The following is a 24,191-nucleotide window of genomic DNA, read 5'->3' as shown; positions in this document are numbered from 1 at the left end:
CTTGATAGGTTTGGTGAAAAGAAGGAAAGACGTTTTTCTGTTTTTTTTTCAGGCTTTTTTCTTTTTCTTTTTTTTTAGGTGCTTGCCATTTTGTGTCTTTTTGTAGCCATTTTTATTTTAATTTGTATTTTAGTGTTACTCTTTTCTTTCTGGAGTGTATATGCTGTTTAGGCTAGTACTATCTTTGCTTTTGAAATAATATCCTTTTTATCTTGCGTTTCTTGCTCCCCTACTTCTTCTTCTCCTCGCCTTCACTTTCACCTTCACCTTCTATCCTGATAAACAATTTTTTCATTATTTATTTTTTTTCCTTATTACTTCCTCCCTATTCTGTTGCACAAAAAAATGCGCTAAGTAACAGGAGTAGGGGAGAAGTGCAAGTGGTGTGACAGCAAAAATAAATAAATAAATCCAGACAAATAACTCAAAGGAAAAGCACTAGAAGTGACTGAAGCCTCTGGGCAATTCCCCCTAGCACACTACAGACCTTTTTAGTAGTCTGTTCCACGCTATTGGCGAAAAATTAACTTGATTTAAATAATCTTTAAATCATGTATTGCCCCATGTATCCAGTTTTCTATATTAACCCTATTTTGTCTCTTCTTAGGGGTCCATTAATTTTCAGGAGACCCAATGGTTATGCAATCCTCTGCATATTAAACATATAGTGCAAGTAAACAGACAGCTGAGTAGCAACTGGCACTTAGCTTGTGTTTTCTGTTGCTGTTTTTTTCTGTTAGGCTCCCTTGTGTTTATCCGTTGGGGTATCTGGCTGGCTGTAGATCTATCCGTCGAAGGTAGCTCCCTACATCCCCCAACTTCTCAGTTTCTTTGTGGAACCCCGAATGACACTCCAGATAAGTTGGGTCGTCTCCTTCGCTTTAGTTGGCTCCCTCAATCGCTCCCTCAGCTGCGTTCCACGAGGATGCACGCTATGTCATCTCGCTCCGCCCTTAACTCCTGCAGCCTGTCCTGTATTAGTCTGAAGTAAGTAGTAATTGAGCCCTGAATATAAAGTATTCTTAGTGCCTAAAATAAACTGCAATATGACTTATGCATTAACCAAACATTCTGAATTCCAATAAGAGTATAAAAACCATATACAAACAAAACACATTCAATATTTTCTACCAGAACAATTCCACTTCAAGTTCTCAAAGTGATGGAAATGAAGCTCTATTTAAATATAAAAACTAATATTAAATCTTTAACGTCATCCTGCCCTTTGTATCACTGAACCTATTTTAAGCTTTATAAGTAGCTACATATTGGAAATGCATTCTAAATGATAACATGGAATAATACAGTAGAAGTATTGAACGTTATTGTTAATAATCTGTTTTCAACTGATTCATTGGATTTTTACAAACATTTGTTTTCTTTACAACAATCAGTAAAAAAATCACATATATTATAAAATATTTTTTTTATTTTAGTAAATGGAAAATCACTAACAGATCCAGGTAAAGATCGAGAGAAGAAAGCTCAAAACTTGTTTGACAACTGCTGGCAGTATAAAACATATTTTTTTGGTGACTTGTATTTAGAACATTGTTCTCTAGTTCAGGGGTAGGCAACCTTTTAGCAGCACTGTGCCGAAATAGAATTGTAATGTCCCGTAGTCTGCCGGTCCTATATTTTTAAATATAAGTGTGTATGTTACCGTATTCTGCTTGTATTATTTATACTACAGTTGCTTTGTATCGTTGTTTTTGTGTGTATATGAGCTATTGTATTGTATATATTCAGTTTGTGGTATCATGTATGATACCTGTGAATGTGGGCTGTGTTTGGGGGCTGCTTGTGGAATTGTGTGTGTGGATGGATATATCACATTGTGTGTTCAGTGTGTATATGTGTGGGACTGCTTGTGTTTTTTTCGTGTGAGAGGCTGCATGTGGAGTTGTGTGCATGCATGTGGATTGTTAGTGGTGTTACGTCTGTGCAGATTGTGTGTGTGTGTGTGGGGGCTGTTCGTAATTTTTGTATGAGGGGTGAGTTATTCTGCATTTCTGTGTATATCTAGCAGTGGGGGTGGCTTCCCTGGGTTCCAGGGGGGACCAGGCTGGCCAGGTGTAGGTCAAGGACAGGAGCTGCAACAGGAGCTGCGGGCTGCTCTAGTCCAGTGTGGATTCCCATTCACAAGTGCTGGAATGAAGGGATTTGAGATCACTTCCTCTACGTGCTGCAATGTATAAATTGATTGTCCTTCTCCACCTTTCCGTATTAGCAGATATCTGAAGTTTCATTGGGACTCCTGATAGGCCAGAATCTGTTTGGCTCTTGTAGTCTTGAGTGCCGTGGAAAGACACCTCGAGTGCCGTGCATGGCACACGTGCCATAAGTTGCCTACCCCTAGTCTAGTTCAAGCATCGAGACAGGGAATATATGTTTACTGGAATGCACTTAAGCAATGCTATATACAGTTCATTAGTAGATAGAAACATTCATTTGTCATTTTAAACATAGTTTTAAGCTGATATTAATCCTTTTTAACTCTGCCTTTGAAATGATCCATGAAGTGAAATGCTCCAAAGTAGTCACCAAGAACAAAACCAAGCTTTGTAGATATAATGCTAAAAAAAAGAAAAAAACAAAACAGAAGAGAGATTACACCTTTCTGTAATAAGTAAAGAAAACAAATCACAGCGTAAAATCAGTATATAGAAAAAAAGAAAAAATACAATAAAAAATGGCCTAAAACTATATTCCTGACCCTATCGTGTTAAAAACACTATCCTCCTCCCCTCTCTTCCCCTCCACCCCTCCTGCCTTTCTAAATATAGTAAAGTTTTACCTTTATTCAAGTCTGCAAGTGCTGGCTCTGCCCCTGATCTGCCTCCTTGGCTGACATCATCAGAAGTGATGATCTGAGCGATTCACAATGCCTCCAGATAGGAAAGCATTGGATTGGCTGAGATGGTCAAGGAGGTGGCAAGGAGGTTGCAACCACGACCAATCAGCATCTCCTCAAAGGTGTGTGGGGTAACAGTATGTGTAAGGGGTGCAGTGTGTGGGAGGAGGGTGACAGTGTGTGTGGGGTGCCGGGTTGGTTGGGTGACAGTGTGTGTGTGTGAGTGGTGCAATGTGTGTGTGTGAGGGGGGGTGACCGTGAGTGTGAGGGGATGGCATTGTGTGGGAGGAGGGTGACAGTGTGTGTTTGTGGGGGGAGACAATGTGTGTGAGGGATGACAGTGTGTGATAGGAGGGTGACAATGTGTGTGTAGTGACAGTGTGTGGTAGGAGGGTCACTGTGTATGTGGGGGTGGTAACAGTGTGTGGTAGGAGGGTGACAGTGTGTATGGGGGTGGTGATAGTGTGTCGTAGGAGGGTGACAGTGTGTAGGCAACGCTCCGACCTCATGAGAGGTATAACCCGGCGGAACTGCAAGTTACAGCTCCTGTGGGTCTCCTCTCTCTCTTGCCACCTGCTACATATCACTGCCGGTGGGCCGGTGAGGGAGATCTCCCTACCGGCTCATTATGGCACACAGCAGGATCCAGCCCTGCATGGTCCGGCAGGGGAGCTCCTATGATCTCCCCTGCCGGCCTCAGTCCATGGCCATTTGGCCGGTTTGCCTGATGGCCAGTCCTGGCCTGCTGGGTACAATGCTTCCTCTATTTTAGACCATCTATCTCCTACAGGGCTTACAAATGATGTAGTGATGGTTATGGGAGAATAAAAACTATACAGTGAAAGTGACCTCTAACATTTTGTTTCCTATAGTGACCAATGTATTGAAGCAAAAGGTGATTATCACTTACTTTTTAAAACCAAATATAATGTAAAGGCTGCGTGGCATAATCAGATACACCTGCTCCTTCAGGATGGCATCCACAATTTTTTTACTGGCATACTCAGGCTCTAAAATTGGCATAAAATTTGGCCACCTGTAAAAAGCATTGCCAATTACACACAGGAAAAACATAATTATATAAAGTGCAATAAATTTGCCAAGTTTTCAAAAATCTGTTTTACACCAAAACTGCTTAATTAAGCTAAAGTTGTATTGGAGCTTATAGATTATGCATCTGCAGTATTACAGCTCAATACTCAGACATTTAGGAGAATAATTGTTCGTTGATGCTGACCTAGCCACACCTCCCCTGCCTGTGACTTACACAGACAACATGAACAAAATTGTTTCACTTTCAATCAGCTCAGTGTGTTTAGTGTAGAAGTGCTTATCGCCTGCTCGGTTAATTTAACACAGGTGGCAGGCTATAGCAAACTATTAGCAAAGCAAGAGATAAGGAATTCTAGATTAAACACACTGTGCAATATGGAAACCTAAAAAATATTTATTTTTTCAGGAATTGTGTAGGAAGGCTGTGTGAGTCTCAGCCATGGGAAGATGTGGTTAGGGCTGCATAAATATAGTGATTTAAGTCCTAAATGGCACAAAATTGAGCAGTGACACGGCAGCGGCATACACCAAATCTATGCCACTGGAGCAAACTTCAAGAATAAAAGGGAATCATGACATGTCACACATGTCATGTGTCCTTAAAGGGTTAAGGAAGTGGTCGAGATCTTAATTAGTATTTAGACTCAAAATAAGCACACATACAAACTACTTTTGCAAAAAAAGTTATCAGCTCTATCTTTTTTTTTAAATTCTAAACTGAATGATGAATACATTGTGTCATGTATTTTATACATTTTTACTTACATAAATGGGATAAAACCAAATCTCACAGCTAATACATTATTTTTTTGTTTCCATTCTCATTAAACAACACTATAGCCATTAGCACTAAATGTATGTGAAAATCAAGTGAAATGTTATAATGTTATAAAAACAGACTGGATGTTGCGGCTTAATGGAAAACGACAGGTTCAGGAACATAAACATGTATTCCTGACCCTATAGTGTTTAAATCACCGTTTTGGTGGCTTGCCCACCAATAACCCTCTCAAAGCAGCTATTACCCCACTAATTAGAAATTATACCCCTGTATGTTATGTTTTTGCAAGTATTTATCAAATTCCTGGAGAGAAGAAAACTCACGAGGAGTAAGTGTGTGAGAAAGCGCTTACAGAGTGTCTAGAAAATAATAGCAGCTCTTAACACCCCTGAGGGAATACCTTTCCCCCTTACCTGAACACAAAATCAAAGCAACAAATATCAAGATAAAATCATAATAAATGAGTGGAGCACTTGATTATATTTACATGCAATAATTGCTTACCCCTTATTAAATTAAGTGTAGAGATTCGGATGTACCTGAATACATAAATAGAGGAATAAGAGCATACTGATATATAGATGGAGTACAAAAGTAAATAGGAGAATAAACTCACAGTTTTCAGAGCCTGAGGATTAAGGCTCTATTGAAGCGCAATGGTGCTCATATAGGTGGCACCCCACCTTTTTCTCACAGAATTATCTCTCAGGATAAAGCAGACAAAACAGAAGGAGCTTATAGAGTAGTATATTTAAACACCATTGATGTCAAAGGTATATTACAAATGGACTCACCTTCTTAAGAGCCTATTAATGTCTTGGCTCTAAGGTGGGAACACTTGGTGTCAATATTTAAGGGTGACACTCCCCTATCTTGAATCTTGAACTAGCAGGCAGGTAAAGTGCTAAAAAAAATGGTATTTATTTAACATATAAAAAAAAACTATTTAAAAAGCAGTAAAATCAAATGATAAGCACTTATCAATCTCTTCGGAGACACGCTTATAATTAGATTTTACTGCTTTTTAAACTCCGTGAGAAAAAGGTGGGAGTTCCTCCTTTAATTTACAGGCAATTATTGCATGTAGGCTGAAGGGTCAGTGTTAGGATCCGCTTAGGGGGGTCTGCCTTGACGTTGGCAGGCGGGCATCCCTCCAATGGCCATTGGAGCAACTAAATGACCTCCATTTGTCTAAATATACATAGGGATTAAGGAGAAAGCGCAAGTAACATTTTATTTTCTTTGGTTTTTACTATATATTGGGGCTGATGTGTGTTGTAGTCCTTGCTGCTTAAGCGCAGGACTTCTCTTTTTGTATTTGTATTTACTTTGTATCACACAGCCTGGTTACAATGCTGCTACCCATCCCATGTGTTCCCTATTAAGGGTTAATAAGTAAAGGGGTGTATATAAAAAAAAAACCTTTCTGTCTCATTAGAGATATCTTTGCCAGAAGCTCAAGGAAGCAGGCTGAAGGGTCAGTGTTAGGACCCGCTTAGGGGGGTCTGCCTTGACGTTGGCAGGCGGGCATCCCTCCAATGGCCATTGGAGCAACTAAATGACCTCCATTTGTCTAAATATACATAGGGATTAAGGAGAAAGCGCAAGTAACATTTTATTTTCTTTGGTTTTTACTATATATTGGGGCTGATGTGTGTTGTAGTCCTTGCTGCTTAAGCGCAGGACTTCTCTTTTTGTATTTGTATTTACTTTGTATCACACAGCCTGGTTACAATGCTGCTACCCATCCCATGTGTTCCCTATTAAGGGTTAATAAGTAAAGGGGTGTATATAAAAAATACCCCTTTCTGTCTCATTAGAAATATCTTTGCCAGAAGCTCAAGGAAGCAGGCTGAAGGGTCAGTGTTAGGACCCGCTTAGGGGGGTCTGCCTTGACGTTGGCAGGCGGGCATCCCTCCAATGGCCATTGGAGCAACTAAATGACCTCCATTTGTCTAAATATACATAGGGATTAAGGAGAAAGCGCAAGTAACATTTTATTTTCTTTGGTTTTTACTATATATTGGGGCTGATGTGTGTTGTAGTCCTTGCTGCTTAAGCGCAGGACTTCTCTTTTTGTATTTGTATTTACTTTGTATCACACAGCCTGGTTACAATGCTGCTACCCATCCCATGTGTTCCCTATTAAGGGTTAATAAGTAAAGGGGTGTATATAAAAAATACCCCTTTCTGTCTCATTAGAAATATCTTTGCCAGAAGCTCAAGGAAGCAGGCTGAAGGGTCAGTGTTAGGACCCGCTTAGGGGGGTCTGCCTTGACGTTGGCAGGCGGGCATTCCTCCAATGGCCATTGGAGCAACTAAATGACCTCCATTTGTCTAAATATACATAGGGATTAAGGAGAAAGCGCAAGTAACATTTTCTTTTCTTTGGTTTTTACTATATATTGGGGCTGATGTGTGTTGTAGTCCTTGCTGCTTAAGCGCAGGACTTCTCTTTTTGTATTTGTATTTACTTTGTATCACACAGCCTGGTTACAATGCTGCTACCCATCCCATGTGTTCCCTATTAAGGGTTAATAAGTAAAGGGGTGTATATAAAAAATACCCCTTTCTGTCTCATTAGAGATATCTTTGCCAGAAGCTCAAGGAAGCAGGCTGAAGGGTCAGTGTTAGGACCCGCTTAGGGGGGTCTGCCTTGACGTTGGCAGGCGGGCATCCCTCCAATGGCCATTGGAGCAACTAAATGACCTCCATTTGTCTAAATATACATAGGGATTAAGGAGAAAGCGCAAGTAACATTTTCTTTTCTTTAGAGAATTCCATATCCTTATTGCTCTTACTGTAAAAAAACATTTTCTTTGCCTTAGAGGAAATCTCCTTTCTTCCAGCCTAAATGCGTGACCTCGTGTCCTATGTATAGCCCTGTTTATGAATAGATTTTCAGATAATGGTTTGTACTGGACCCAAATATATTTGTATTATGTTATCATATCCCCTCGGAGGTGCTGTTTTTCCAAACTAAAGAGATTTAAATCTTTTAACCTTTCTTCATAATTAAATGCTCCATTCCTTTTATCAATTTTGTAGCCCTTCTCTGCACTTTTTTGAAGAAGAGATGCAGATGAGTTCCTCCTTTTATTTACAGGTAATACCAGAGAAAGAGGACCTAGAAGACTAAATACGTAAAATGCAATAATATTTATAATGCTGGATTATTCTGTTAAATATAGCAGAACTACAGTATTACTACAAAGAAACAACAGCATTAAAATATTTTTTTGTCAGATGGCCTTACTTGGTTGAGCATCCATCAAACATTCCAGTGTTTATGAAATAGGGGCAAACAATAGTGGTCTTTATTCCAGTCTTCTCCAGAGCGAACATTTCAAGACCAATAGACTCGGCAAACCCGATTGCAGCAAACTTACTGGCACAGTAATCTGTAAGAGCAAGACATTTTAGCAATTTATTTCCAATTCCTAATTTTTTATAATTTTTAAAAGTCATTTTTAAAGCAGTGAAATTGTATAGATAAAATAAGAGGTATCAAAATAAACAACGTAAAAAAGGTAAGAGTGGGACTGGAGGCTGGGTAAATGAGTGTTAACAATTTAGCATAAATATGTTTTGTGTAGATTGTTATTAGGTATCTAGGTAGTTGAAATCTCAGGACAGCTGATCATTTTAAATAATGCTCTTTTCAGATTTAGAAGCGTATATGTCCACAGACCATATTTATCCATCAATCTGTCCTCCTGCATGGGTGCCTGTCCCCCTGTCTCTCTCTCTCTTTCCACCTATCTCACTTAGGCTGTATGTGGCAAGCTGGTTCTTCTCACCACAACACTAAGTGTCAAAAATCTACCATACACCATCAGCCTAAGACAGAAGCACACAACTGGTACCATTTAAACCTATTAGCAATTTGCGAGATTGGACAATGTCCATAGATTGCAACTATAACGTGCCCTTTTGAATGAGGGACTGGTCTTCATCTCTTCTACAGTAACATGAATACGGATGATTCCCAAACCTTTCCAGTGGTCCAAGAATAGTAGAATAGTCACAGGTCATGGTGGAACACCAGAGAAGACAGTGTACAATTATTCTGCAATACAGTCTGGATATTATTACATTAACGAACATCTGACTCCAGTCCTTATAATAACTCAATCTTATTTAGTTGTTAAGGGGGCTGAAGTCACTGAGCCAGGGATTAAACTGTTTTCAAACAGTCTAACTCTAAATTTGACTACCTGGGTCCTTTTGATCTCCCTGTCTCTCCTCTGACTATGGTACACTCCAGAAAGGTTTGCCTTGGTGGCCAGTGATAGGCTGAAACTTAATGGTTTCTACCTATCTCCAGCGAGGCAAACCATTCTAAAGTGTATAGCAGTCAGAGGAAGGAGAGAGAAAGTAGAGCTGTCAGGTCAGGTGGATCAACTTTTTGACCCTACCATCTTCGTAGTTAAATTGTTCAAAACATCTGAAGGTAAAACAGCACTCAGGGACTCCTGCCACCACAGCCACTTCATCTAGATGAATAATGCACACTGTATTTAAGATGAGCGTTCACAAACTAACCAGTACATGTCTGTGCAAATCAGGGCTATTTAGGATTTTGGTTCGGCTAATTAATGAATGCCACTGAGTATTGACTCACCATGTAATCAACAGGTAAAGAGATATGTTTTGAAGAAGAATATGAAGACTAGAAAATTGGGCAAATGTTTGGTGACATTCGGAACAAAAAAGTATGAGAAACTCTTGAAACGTTGATAGGCATTCGTAAAGGTCAGAAATGAAAGAGAGTTATCCAAAGATGGTTTTAAACAGGATAACCAAAGCTTTGTGTAAGTAGTAATGTTGGTTTGCAACAAAAACAAACAAAAAAAAAACCAATGAAATGTGCAATCTCTTCCCATCAAGTTTGGTGATGTAGAATCTTTTCCAATCATGCCATTTATATTTTAAAAAGAAAACAATAAAGAAAGCAGAATATTTAAAATCAGCAAACAGCCAGTGACAGCTGGTAAATAAAGGCAGTAGTAAGCCCAATGTCAAAGAGGAGTTTATGAACTCTAAAAAAATGTCATGCCTCCATAAATATAGCAAAATCTTACTGTATTCAAGCTTGAAGCTGTAACTCTGCATGTTTGCCTCAGAAAAACAAGCAGTCTGCTGACATCATTAGGAGTGGTGGCCTGATCCAATTACAATGCTTCCCCATAGGATTGGCTGAGACTGACAAAGAGGCAGATCAGGGGCAGAGCCAGCATGATTCAAACACAGCCCTGGCCAATCAGCATCTCCTCTTAGAGATTAATTGAATAAATGAATCTCTATGAAGAAAGTTCAGTGTCTGCATGCAGAGGGAGGAGATACTGAATGTTTGGATGAATTTTAGGCAGCCATGACCCAGGAAGGATCTCTAACAGCCATCTGAGGAGTGGCCAGTGGAGTTATCACTAGGCTGTAATGTAAACACTGTATTTTCTCTGAAAAGACAGTGGTTACAGCAAAAAGCCTGAAGGTAATGATTCTACTCACCAGAACAAATACAATAAGCTGTAGTTGTTCTGGTGATGATAGTGTCCCTTTAAGCACCTGGTACATGGAATATCAATGCCAATATTAACTGAAAATAAAAACGTGCAAAATAATATTAGCACAAAAAATAGTCAATTTCCAGCAATATATTTTTTTACATATCCAACATAAATCTACAGATAGCATCTGAGGAAGACACATGAAAAGTGTTGAAACGCGTTGTGCTTGCTGTATATTGTGAAATCTGGACTTTGGCACACCAGTTACCTTAATATTACATTTTGAAATAAATATTATCTACTTTTATCTTAATTGGTTTTGCCTTTCCTGTTTTTCACCACTGAGGAGCAAGTCATCTTTAAAACTTCACCTGAAGCTATAAAATGACACCAAAGCTGAATTATCAAAGCCAGTTATTAAGACAGGCTCAGAGAAATATGAGTATGATAACTATATTATTATTATTAATATTATTTTAATTTTATTATTTATATATAAATTCCATAGCGCTGTACAATAGGTGGACTAACAGACATGTAATTGTAACCAGACAACTGGACGTACTGGAGCAGAGAGGTGGAGGGCCCTGCTCAATGAGCTTACATTCTAGAGGGAGTGGGGTATAGTGACACAAAGGGTAAAAGTATGGGTACGAAGCAGGTTGTTAGAAAAGTATTCACTGAGGGCTTAGTAGGTAATTTTGACAGTTGCAAGAGAGGAGTCATGGGGGGTGGGGGATAAAAACCTGCTAACAGTTTAATTGATATGCTTTCTTGAAGAAGTGAGTTTTCAATGATTTTTTGGAGACTGGGTAAAAGTCTTACGGAGAAGGCAAGGGAGTTCCACAGAAGAGGTGCAGCCCTGGAGAAATCTTGGAGGCGAGCATTAGAGGTGGGAGTACGGACAGAAGATATACGAAAGTCTTTGGAAGAACATAGGGGCCTCGACAGGACATACTTGTGTATTAGGGAGGATGGGTAGGTTGGAGCAGCATTATGTAGGGACTTGTAAGCAAGCACCAGAACATTAAATTGAGCCCTATATCTAACTGGAAGCCAATGCAGGGACTGACAGAGGGGAGGCATGGGAGGTGCGAGCGGACCGGAAAATGAGCCTCAACGCCACATTCATTATAGATTGCAGCGGTGCAATCTGGGAACACGTAAGACCACTGAGAAGGGGATTGCAGTAGTCAAGGCGAGAGAGAACAACAGCATAGACTAGCAGCGTAGCCGCATCTGGCGTTAAATAGGGGCAGATGCGCGCTATGTTTTTGAGATGGAAGCGACAGGATTTGGCGATTGATTGGACATGATGGGTGAAGGAGAGGTTGGAGTAAAAAAAGAACTCTCAGGCAGCGAGCCTGCAAGGTAGAGGTGATGGTAGCGCCGTTGACTTGGAGGGAGACAGACACGTGAGTGTTAACACTTGAGGGAGGAAAGACCAGAAGTTCTGTTTTGGACAGGTTGAGTTTAAGGAAGTGAGCAGCCATCCAGTTGGAAATCGCAGAGAGGCAGTCAGAGACACGAGTCAAGATGGACGGAGAGAGATCAGGAGTGGACAGGTAGATTTGCATGTCAAAGGAGCTGATGAGTTTACCAAGGGAGGCGGTATAGATAGAGAACAGTAGGGGACCAAGGACAAAACCTTGGTGGACGCCGACAGAGAGTGATTGGGGGGGGAGAGGCAGAGTTAGAAACACTGAAAGAGCACTGGGAGAGGTAGAGGTGATGATCAACAGTGCCAAAGGCAGCAGAAAGATCAAGAAGAATTAAGATAGAGTAATGGCAGCGAGATTAAGCAGCAATTAAATTGTTGGATACTTTGGTCACAGCCGTTTCGACAGAATGACCAGCGCAGAATCCAGACTGAAGGGGGTCAAGCAGAGAGTTGGAGGCAAATGACTGTAGCGAGATAGGGTGGTAGTTGGATGGGGAGTTGGGGTCACGGCTGGGCTTTAGGATTTCTTCTGATTTTATTACCATATATTATAAAGACTATACAGTATTGCTCTATGATAGTGTTTGTGTTTACCCTTGCAGTGATACCTATTACAGAATATTGGGTATATCCATTTTTATATACACACACCTTTGGGCCACTTATATGCACTATATTTTGATATGGTAAAGGGTACGGACCTATAATACATTCCATACTATTATATGCGCTGTACGCTATTTTGTATTGTTTGTGTTTGTTTTTGTTTATTGGTGGGTTTGACATGATTAATCCCCCAGTGTATTTCAGCTGCAGTTTTTTGTTGTAATTAGCGCCATTTATTACACATTTGCTTTGCATATTTTTGTGTATAAATCTACGGATGAATAGAATTGTTTTTTTTAGTCTGACACGTGTTTTAACATACTCAGGTTGTCTGTGTATATACGCACATTGCACTTTAGTCATGAGATTACATACTTCTGATAATCTAATATCCTTTAACCATTTCAAAGGTCATATTCCACAGCTAAATAAAGATAAATTGTGCACTTTGGGCTCTAGTTTGTAAGTTTATTGTGTATCTATCACTTAGGTTTACTTTCTGTGAGGGTCAGGCCGTCTGCTTTCTAATACCATTGGTCTAATTCAATTAAAGCCAGAAACCTAGCATGTTGCAGGATTCAACCCAACAAGTGATTACTGTTCTTACCATTAAAACATACTCGGCAGAATTGTACCAAAACATTTAATATAACTGCACAAGAGTAGATGACACCTCTGCTCAAACTGGTTTATAGTCTGAATATATTGTGCAATAAATGCAAACAAAAAAATGGTTTCAAATTAGAAATATCTTTCTATAGCTCTCCTAAAATAACCAACAATAAAAAACCCTACAATAGTACACCAGTGAACCCCGAATTAAAGAATTGTCACTTACAAGATAATGAAAAATAATCACAATCTCTTGAATTCAATACCTGCATAATTATATCTACAAATATCTTTAGGTTTTTTTATGTACATATTATAAATCCCTGACTGGGTGACAGATAGTATTTAAATCACATTTGAAATGAATGGAAGGAACCATACAAACTCAGTGGGAAGATTCAGAATATTGCTTTGTTTACCTGCTAGTCCATTGACTCCAATCAGTCCAGCAGAACTTGCAATGCTAACCAAATGCCCATGGTTGGAGGCCATCATTGCTGGAAGGAAGGCTTTACAGGTCTGTAAAATAAGGTCAATACCAATAGCAATCACTTTTTTTATACAAACAATTCAAATTGTTTTATTAATATTCCTGCAATATCTCCCAGCCTCCCAATGCTAATAAGATTGATTATTTCAGCCATGGAGGCGTAGCCAGCCGCAGAGAGACCCATGAGACGTGGGAGAAAAGGTGACTAAAATCACCTTTTTAAAAAATGTAATTATCCTTTTTTCATTTCTTTGATACAAAAACATGCTTGCAGTACCTAGGGATGCACCGAAATTTCGGCCAAAAATGGACCTATCCCATTTCCCCCCGAAAATGGGGGCAAATCTGCCGAAAATTACCAGGGATGCGCAATTCCTATCGCCCGTCGCCCAGAACTGTAGTTATTTTATCTTTTCAACCCTGCTGCGAGCTAGTAGCAGAGTGCTGACATCAGGAGGGGGCCGGTGGCTTGCCCCATATGCCGCCGGGTGCATGGACCCTCTTATCTGCACTGGGAGAGAGCCAGTACAGCCTGTAGCTCCACCGGGTGTGAGCTGCAGACTGTGCTGTATTTCGAGATCTCTGGCCAATCAGAGCATTGCCATGGGTTACCATGGCAACGCTCTGAATTATGGATATCGCGAGATACAGCACAATCTGCAGCTCACACCCGGCGGAGCTGCAGCTTGGGTAGGGCCACCAGGGAATGAAAAAAAAAAAAAGTATTTCTAACACCCTCTGTCACCAGTCATCCCCTCCCTCAGTCATTGTCACCAGTCACTATGTTATCCCCTCCCTCAGTCCCTCAGACTGGTGGCAGAGTGAGGGAGGAAGAGGCTGACTGGTGACAGAGTGACTGAGGGAGGGGGTGACTGGCGACAGTGACTGAGGGAGGGGGTGATAGAGTGACAGTCACCCCCTCCCTCAGTCACTCTGTCACCATTCACCCCCTCCCTCAGTCACTCTGTCACCAGTCACCCCCTACCTCAGTCACTCTGTCACCGCCTCCCTCAGTCACTCTGTTACCAGTCACCCCCTCCCTCAGTCCCTCTGTCACCCTCTCCCTCCCTCTGCCACCAGTCACCTTCTTCCTCCCTCATTCTGCCACCAGTCACCTCCTCCCTCACTTTATCTCCCGTCACCCCTTCACTCTGTCACCAGTCACCCCCTTCCTCCCTCACTCTGCCACCAGTCACCCCCTCCCTCTGTCACCAGTCGCCCCCTCCCTCCCACACTCTGCCACTAGGCACCCCCTCCCTTACTATGTCACCCCTCACTCTGCCACCTGTCACTTCCTCACTATGCCACCTGTCACCCCCGCCTCCCCTAACCTCTGTCACCTTTTACTCCCTACTATGCTCTGTCACCCCCTTCCTCCCACGCTCTGCCCCCTGTCACCCCCTCACTCTGCAATCCCTATCCCACCCCACACTATGTGCCCTACACCCCTATCACACCCCACACTATGTGCCCTACACACACTACATCCCTAGCCCACCCCACACTTTGTGCCTTACACACTCTACATAACCTACACACTACATCTCAATACTGCATCACACCATGTTCCTTGCACACACTATATGACCTACACACATACACACTACATCCCTTTCCCACACCTCACTATATTCCATACACATAACCTACACAAACCATTTTGGGGAAAAAAGTCCTTTTTTCGTTTTTGGTCAAGGGCATCCTGGATTTTCGGTTTCGGACCAGAATTTTTATTTTCGGTGCATCCCTAGCAGTACCCCAACAGCAAGTGCGAGTGCTCAGGTTACATGACATAATATTGTAAAGCATTTGGAGGGCTCTGCACAAACAATTTTAAGATAAAGTGGCCAGACTTAACATACTTGTCGAAACAGTGATCAAATACTAAACTTATGGGATGATAATTTTTCTAGACATGAAGATTAGAAGTCATAAGGAAATGTAATAAAACATGCAAGCCTATATTTCTACTAAGATCGGAGGGAGGCCGGTAACCTAAACAGCCCCTTCAGGGCTACAGTGTCAGAAATACATGTTTTTATTCCTAACACTAAAGTCTTCCTTTAATGTCTACATATAATTATGTTTCCATTCTTCCATAAAAACAAAAACATTTGTGGGGGTTAGTGTGACACCCAAATTTACTATAAGAATCCTAACAATTCTTAAAAAGAAATAAAAATGGGGTTATTCTTTGTGAGAACTCCCTTGCAGAGTGTACTATTAATTCTTGCAATAAATAGCATTATAGAATGTCAAAAGAGAGTTACCCAGAAGTGTGCCATAACGTTCACTTGCATAGTTTTCTCCAACAGAGAATCCGGTGAGTCAATAAATTTCTTTCCAGTTACAATCCCAGCATTATTAATTAGGATAGTGATATCTCCAACTTCTTTCTTGACCTGGCCAAATGAAAAAAGCAAAACAATTGTACGATAAGGTTATTGTATTATTAATGTAATGCAATAAAAATAAACTTAAACATTGAGCAGGAGTAACCATCCCACTTTACCTAGTTGCTTATGGCCTGCATCCTTTGTAAATTTTAACCAATCTAAACAGGCACTAAAGGGTTACTCCAATATCCATAACCACTTCTACTTTGAGAAGTGGTCATGGAGGTAGGAATCTGTATGCACAGGGTTTCTGCTTGAAACACTGCACATACAAAGAAACATACACTTTTGAGCCGGCAGCTAGTTACACCCCTGCACATGTGACTTAGGCAGCTTGGAGCTCTGTTCTGGACTACTCCATGTCTATTCTGTGAAGACATTACAAATGTCATCAGAGAGCACTAAATACTGGTGACTGCCTCCCTCTTTTGGCTGTGCCTGCTATCAGTCCTCCCGGGCCTCCCTACATTCAGCTTTATTCAATTTTTTCCCCTAGTCTCGTCCTTTTGTCCACCCCATTATCTTTTTTTTATTCTTTTTTTTCTGTTAACATCAGACATTGGGATCGCTTATGTCATTGCCAAATAACATTATCAAAAATCCCATATCATCATATGCTTAAGCTGATCCAAATAACAAAAGAAAGAAAAACAAAAGAAGACAGAAAAAGAAACAGAAAAAAGGAAAGAAATGAAAAAAATAAAAAGGGGAAAGGTTCTTCCATTACTTCTAACATTAGTGGACTACTAGCTTATTTTCAGCACGTCTTGAAATATTCTTGCTGTGGTGTGATCTTACTATGGTATTTCTAGCCAATGCATTCGCCACCCCATTATCCTTCCTCTGTCCAATCTCCTTGTCCTCTCTCGCTCAGAGTACACGCATATGCTTTGAGCCTGGAAATTCGACCAATCAAATGCTTCTCTATGATGGTACTTTGTACCGAACATCAAAGTGAACCAGGAAAGACCTCATACCGTATAATGCAACTCACTCATACAAGCATGTATAACCAAATGTAGCCATTCAGTTGTTGGTTAATACATTTTTCTACTAAAACACCTGGTAATGAGAGCACTGGAATAAAGAAAAAATGAGATCTATATCAATAACATCCAATGCTGAGAAGGAGGGGTGAGTGGCAAAAGTGAAAGCAATACTCATTTAGTTAGTGAGTGCACTGGTAACATTTGCATACAACCTGAAGCCATCAATTCAAATCCTGGTGTGCACCTACAGATGTTCTCATTCTACTGGTGAGCAGCACCAAATCAGCATCAGATAGGTGAGATTATAAAGTGTGCAATGCAAGCACACGATTACTATTATTTATGTCAGTGGTTCTTAATATTTTGTGGCAGTGATACAAATAATTTACATTGCATTCGTTTAGCAACCCATTATGTAGCTTTAAAATTAGCTCAATTAATCATTCTTCAACTGTTTCACCTGGATTCACAATTCAGGCTTCCAGCTATTAGTAAAAAAAAGTACACACAACATCAAACACACGTGAACCGCATTTCCTTTTGATAGAGTGCCCAAGTCATGTAGTGTCTGTGTATCTTAATACAAGGGTAAAATTAGGGCTCAGGTGAGTGTGTGTAAATTAAGGAGTATTTGCATTTTGGGTCAGTGTGTATGTGAATGAAGGGAGGTATAAGTTGATTGTCAGTGTGAATGCAAATGAGGGGATAGGATTGTGGAATATCGTCTTTTCATGTTACCTACAGTTACCAATTCTTCCCTTTTCACTTATGGCTACAGAGTAATCTCCCCATATAAAAAGAGGAACTATTGATATTTTAGATGTACCCCCAATGAAAGCATGCAGGAATAAAAGAAGGCATATTTTCAATGGGGTATTCTACCAAACTGTAAAAAATAAAATCAACGGAGTGTTTAATCTCTGATGCGGATTATTTTTACTAAAGCCATGAAACCCCTGTAGACCTTAAAGGGGATCTGTCATGCCCCAAACAATGTATGCTCATTAGATTCCGTATACGGTTCTGTCTATACGTTACATATACATATACTCCCTGGGAGTATAGCAACGGAGTGTCATCACTCCATTCTGACGCTGGCACACTGGAAATGAAGCCAACAAATTGACGTCACTGAGATTTGCTCTGCTTTGGGATGCGCCCCAAGAAGGTCAAATTAAAGAAAAGACCAGGTGGAGCCGAGGAAGGCCTGGATGTGGATGTTACGCAAAGAGTAACACTAACAAAGTGGCTCTGGAACAGAGGAGAAGTGAGTAAATCAATATATTTTACACCGTATACACCATGTAGAAATTCATGCATTTCATACATCAAAGTGTTCCTTTAAAGTACAATTGCCCATTTTTGTTTGCCTCTGATGAGATTCTTGTGTTTGTGTGGAACTTTCATTATAAAGAACAGAAATATTTCTGTTGATTATCTAATTTCTCTATTACGATGATGTGATGATAGCTGTGTTTGGAACAGGACTTTGGTCAATAAACTCTAATAACTTGCAGTGTAAAGTAGGTGCAGCAGTAAGGAGGCATATTCAACCAAACAACAAAAAAAACAACAGTTAACTCATGTCTTAAGGACGTTGAATGCAGTGTTCCATAGTCCGAAGATGTCTTAAAGCGGCACTGTCATGCCGAATCCCGTTTTTTTTTTTTAACCCGCCTCCACTACATTCAATCGACCTTCTAGTCACCCCCAAATGCCCCTAAGCCCCCCACATTACCTATTTTTTATTCTTTATCTTCTGCCCCGATCTATATTCAGGGCGCCGCCATCTTTGTGTGGGTAGGTGAAGTCCCTGTGGGACACGTCATCTACCCACACTACACAGACTGTAAGATTCCCGCACATGCCCAGTGAAACACCTGGACATGCGAACGGGAATTTCATCTATTCATTCATTCATCAGACAGACGAATGAATGAATAGAAAAAAATCAGATGAACAAACTAACACTGTGTATCAGTGTTCGTTTGTTCGTTCAGTTTATTACAAGGAGGGAGCTACCGGCGTGCAGCTCCCTCCTTGTAATATGTAACTATAGAAGCGGCAGGGAGCAGAGCTCCCCACCACTTCATATGCCCCCCAGGTCCCCCCCTCACTCTATGGGGGTCAATATGACCCCCATAATAGCACAAGGGAGATTAAAATCTCCCCAATGCCCCTACTCGCTATACCGCGAGTTGGGGCATGTCCACTAAACAGTGAGCAGCTGTTTTACACGCTGTGTAAAATGACACAGAGCACTGTGATTAGATGGCTTGAAATCCATCCAATCACACTGCTCTGTGTCATTTTACAAGCGTGGGAAAGTTCTTTGGAATTTTCCCACGCTTGTAAAATGACACAGAGCACTGTGATTGGATGGCTTGAAAACCATCCAATCACAGTGATCTGTCATTTTACACAGCGTGGGAAAGTTCTTTTGAATTTTCCCACGCTGTGTAAAATGACACAGAGCACTCTGATTGGCTTAAACCAACCAATCAGTGTGTTCTAAGCCTAATTGCAGGGCGGGGCAAGGCTTTATAAGCCTTGACCCGCCCTGCGGAGCTCAGTACGCGGCGTGCCCTCCATGGGTGAACATGGATTAATTTTTGTTTGCGCTCGTTTTTTTTTTTTTTTTTTAAAGTGCGACGGGTATGATGGATTTTTATTGTATTTTTTATTTGGCCTTTTGGGGGGCTGAAGAAAGAAGAATTTAGAAAAAGGAAGACGTCAAATGGTAAGTTAAATTTTTTTTTTTTACAGTTAGTTATTTTATTCCCCCCTCACTATTTTTAGGGTGAGGGGGGTAGGTAGGGGATAGAATGTTTTGGGTGGGGGGGTGACTAGGGGCTTGGGACCCCTAGTCACCTTGATGGGGGGGGGTTCATTTAGGGCCCCCACCCACCGCTCAGGGGTGGGGGCCAGGGGGGAGGACAGTAGGTCCCCCCCCTTATTGTTTTATTAGGGCCCCCACCCACCGCGCATGGGTGGGGGCCAGGGGGGGAGGACAATAGGTCCCCCCCCTTTATTGTTTTATTAGGGCCCCCACCCACCGCTCAGTGGTGGGGGCCAGGGGGGAGGACAGTAGGTCCCCCCCCCTTATTGTTTTATTAGGGCCCCCACCCACCGCGCAGGGGTGGGGGCCGGGGAGAGGACAATAGGTGTCCCCCCCCCTTATTGTTTTATTAGGGCCCCCACCCACCGCGCAGGGGTGGGGGCCAGGGGGGGGAGGACAGTAGCCCCCCCCCCTAATTGTTTTATTAGGTTTTATTTTAGTTTTTTTTTTTTTTTTTTACAGTGAGCAGCCACAGGCTGCTCACTGCTTACTAGACATGCCCCTACTCACGGTATAGCGAGTAGGGGCATATTATTTACTAATACTAAGTAATCTTTACTTAGTATTAGTAAAGTTGGCTGAAAGACCAATTTAGGTCTTTCAGCCTTTTAGTAGATAGCTCCCTGAAACCGTGGGAATTAGGGAGTTATCTACTAAGCGGCTGCAAGATGCAGCCGCGGCAATGAATAGGATCGGAGTTTCATTCATTAGAATGAAATTCCGATACGATCAAAGTACCAAATTGCTTCCTAACACCAATGGAGAAACAGTGCTCATTCTGTTAGGATGCAATTCGGCAGTTTTGACGGCGTTCTGTCTAGGTGACAGGACGTTCGGCAATACTGACAGGAAGCATTGTGGGAACAGGGAGGAAAGCTAGGGATCATGGGAAAATTGCTCTGACCAGCGGAAATGAAGCACACTTTGCTCCTCCGCTGGTCTGAGCTGGTCAAGCGGAGAAATCCTCCATAAGACAAAGAGTCCCTACTTTGTCTTATGATTTTAAAGAAAACTAAAGAAGACAGGAAGAAAAGAAGAACAGATCCTGAGAGAGGGGGAGAAGAGGAAGAGATTGAGGAAAGGTAAGTTCGGCATGACAGTGCCGCTTTAATTCCATCCTACACAAATAATAGAAACCCTGCCACATTTTTGAAACAAAGTCACCTGTGAGGGTCAAATATTGTGGAACACTTTATTATGCATTAAATAAATGAGCATATAAAGCGTATGCTTATATTTTCTAGGTTTTCCACTATATATACACATTTTGGTGAATGAAATGTCATGAATGGTTATACAAGTTGCTCAGTAGTTCCCTTAAATTGAAGGGACCCTCCACTGCCAAAAAAACAAAAAATAAAACACTGTTTAGTAGATATACCAACCAATTAAAACTTCCATGAAATTAAAGGTGACCTGTCATGAAAATACAACTTAAAGGGACACTATAGTTACTAGAACCATAAAAACTATATGTAGTGGTTCTGATAACTACAGCATGTCCCTGAAGGCCTTTCAATGCAAACACTGCCTTTTTTTTTTTTCTTTAGAGAAAAGGCAGTCTTTACATTGCTGCCTAGAAACACCTCCAGGGTCTGTCACTCAGACGGCCACTTGAGGTGGTTCCTAGATCAGCACTGGCGTTCACCGTCTGCACGCTCTGGATGGAGAAATATTTCCTCATAGAGATGCATTGATTCAAAGGCATTTTCCCAATTTACGATTTAGCTTTATTGTCATCACTGTACAGTGTACATACAAAGACAATGAAATATAGTTGACCTCCGCTACTAAACCTGGGGAACTGGAATTTCCTAAGCAGGAACTTCTGCTAGGTCTACGGAGTTAAACCCTGCAGTGGCACAAGTTAGGCAAAACTGACATGGGTGCATCATTTCTGATTAATGCAGAAGCTCCATTTCTCATAGGTACCCCTACCATTGTGTGTGTGTATGTGTATATGAATATTTTTTTTTTTTTTACGTGATTTTACCTGGTCGGCCACTTTGTACACGTCTTCCCTCTTGCTGCAGTCACATGTGTATGTATGTACTCGGAGGGCACCATTTTCTTTGGCTAGCCTACTTGTCTCTTTATTTCCTTCTTGATTAATATCCCACAAAATCAATGTAGTACCGAGACGGGCAAATTCCAGTGCTAAAAGCCGTCCTATTCCACTGCCCGCTCCAGTAATTAGCACTAATTCACCAGCTACATTCTTCCTCCGAGAAGGAATTATCCACAAGATGAGTGACTCAAATATCAAGTAAATTGTAAGAAACAGAACTTTCAGCGTCTCAAAGAAAAAATTCATCTTCGCAATGTTTTCTTAGTGGCAACCTGGAAAACAATTAAACAATTATTAAAGAAAATATAGCAGGAAAGGTGTTACTATGATGCAATATTAGAGCGTGTTTATTTTGTAGCACAAACACAGTAAAATAAAACAAAAAAAATGTTTACATCTCTACCTTTATGTAAGACTTGTTTCTGTTAGACTTGTGCATAAAATTCAATGCAGCTATCCTAAAAAAAATCAAAAGCCTGTTAACCTCTTCCCGACCAAAGACGGAAATTTTCCATCAAGCTTGTCCTTGCGTTAAGGACCCTTCACGGAAAATTTACGTCATTTACTAACAGTAACGCCAGATCACAGTGCTACTGGGATTTCCGATCCTCCTCCCTCCACCTCTGTGTGTGTGTGTAGAGAAGTGGAGAGAGAGGGATCGGTGCTGCAACATTGTGTGCCATTTTAGGTTTCACTGTAGCTGTGCTATAAAAGTAATTTTATTACTTTTTAAATTGTTTTAACCCTTCCCTTGCCCTTTTGATCACTGCCTGCAGAAAGAAGCTGAAAGTAAAGGTGATGGACTGGCCAAGCATGTCTCCAGGCCTAAACCCTACTGATCATCTGTGGGGCATCCTCAAACAGAAGGTAGGGTAGCGCGAGGTCTCTAACATCCACCAGCTCCGTGATGTCGTCATGGAGGAGTGGAAGAGGACTCCAGTGACAACCTCTGAAGCTCTGGTGAACTCAATGCCCATGAGGGTTAAGGCAGTGCTGGAAAATAATGGTGGGCACACAAAATATTAAAAACTTTGGGCCCAATTTGGACATTTCCACTTAGAGGTGTACTCACTTTTGTTGCCACAGTTTAGACATTAATGGCTGTGTGCTGAGTTATTTTGAGGGGACAGCAAATTTACACATGAAAATATGTAATAAAATGTTTACAAAAATGTGAGGGTTGTACTCACTTTTGTGAGATATCGTATGTGTATGTATAGATGTATAGTATATACACACACATATATATTTATAGAAATAAAAATAATGAAGAAAAAATGATATATATACACACACACACACATATCATTTTACATATATATTTATATAATATTTTTACATAATTAAGTAATTTTATTAATTACAATTTGATGGACCAGCCTGACAATCCAGGCAGAAAGTTTATTTGCATTTTTCACACACAAACGGCACTTTCACTGACGATATCACTGTTGTGATACATTTTACTGTTCTGAAACACTAATATTTGTGTTCAGTGAAGTCTCCCTGTCAAAATTATCCTAAAACTTTTTTCCTAAATTGTGCTACTCTGACCAACATTTCTCAAGTCAGGTGTCAAAGCACCACAATACACTGTTTAGTGAGCACATCCCTAATTTATGTCCTGTAACTTTGGTCTTGTAAACAAAAGAAATCACAGGGTCTATTCACTATAATGACAGATTATCTGAGCTGACACCATAATTGATTTATAGAATTTATCCAGGTCGGCTGTTCTGACCTGAAATTTGACATTAATTTTAAATTGTCAATCCAGTAGCTAACCCTGTAAGAATTCTTCCTGTTTAAAAACAAAACGTATTTGCTATATGGCAGCAAAATAAGATTGGTACATGTATGTGATAGCGAGTTCCTCAGTGTGTAAACCTGGTAGTAGTTAATTTAGGAGTGGATCGAGGTATTTGGAATTGCCAAACTGTTATATAAAATGTATCAAAGTCCCCCAAACCATATAATGACGATTAACGGATTTGACAGCAGCTCGCTGGGGATGAGTGTGACCATTCTCCTGCAGAATTGGCAAAATGGAATTCTGAGATTCTATTCTGTTGCACTGAGAGAAATTAAATGATACTCACCGCCTCCTTCTATGCAGCGCTATTCAGGGACCGATGACGGCACCGCAACGAAAATATCCCTAAATGTTCGGTAGCTTGAAATACAGGAACTAGACAGAGCGTCAGACCTCCCCCAGTGGCGTAACTAGGAGGCGGGCGGTTCATCCCCGGACCGCGAATGTGTTGTGGGCGGCAATGCCAGCACGCTGAGGAGGCCATCGGGTGGCCCTTGCACTTAGGGTAATATGACTTCAGGGGCGCTTTAATAGCGAGATCGGGCCACTCTAAGGATCTCAGCGCCGGGAGGAAGTGACAGTCAATTCCTCAGCTATCAAAGTGGAGCGCGGAAGAGCCAGAGAGGGGGAGATTCTCAGACTCCCAACATCCTGAGTCAGCCGACCTTACCCCAGGAAAGCCACCGGAGGGTGGCAAAAAAAAAAAATGCACTTTGCATGTGTGTTTATTTGTGTGAAT

At 41.0% G+C, this 24,191-nt stretch overlaps 1 protein-coding gene across 1 annotated transcript; it reads right to left on the bottom strand.

The window, feature by feature from the left end:
* Nucleotides 1-1,431: 1,431 nt before the first annotated feature.
* On the bottom strand, nt 1,432-23,845 carry SDR16C5 (short chain dehydrogenase/reductase family 16C member 5). The gene is made up of 7 exons (XM_063451381.1): nt 23,739-23,845; nt 21,565-21,911; nt 15,618-15,749; nt 13,277-13,376; nt 7,945-8,089; nt 3,765-3,890; nt 1,432-2,576 (listed from the first exon to the last, which is right to left on the bottom strand). The coding sequence occupies exons 2-7, from the start codon at nt 21,883-21,885 to the stop codon at nt 2,483-2,485; spliced, it is 918 nt and encodes a 305-aa protein (XP_063307451.1). The 5' UTR covers nt 21,886-21,911; nt 23,739-23,845; the 3' UTR covers nt 1,432-2,482.
* Between the last annotated feature and the right edge of the window lie 346 nt (nt 23,846-24,191).

This window comes from Pelobates fuscus, chromosome 4 (genome assembly GCF_036172605.1).
Source record: "Pelobates fuscus isolate aPelFus1 chromosome 4, aPelFus1.pri, whole genome shotgun sequence".
NCBI lineage: Eukaryota > Metazoa > Chordata > Amphibia > Anura > Pelobatidae > Pelobates > Pelobates fuscus.
Note: the sequence above shows the minus strand (reverse complement) of the source record. Positions and strands in the feature narration are given on the sequence as shown.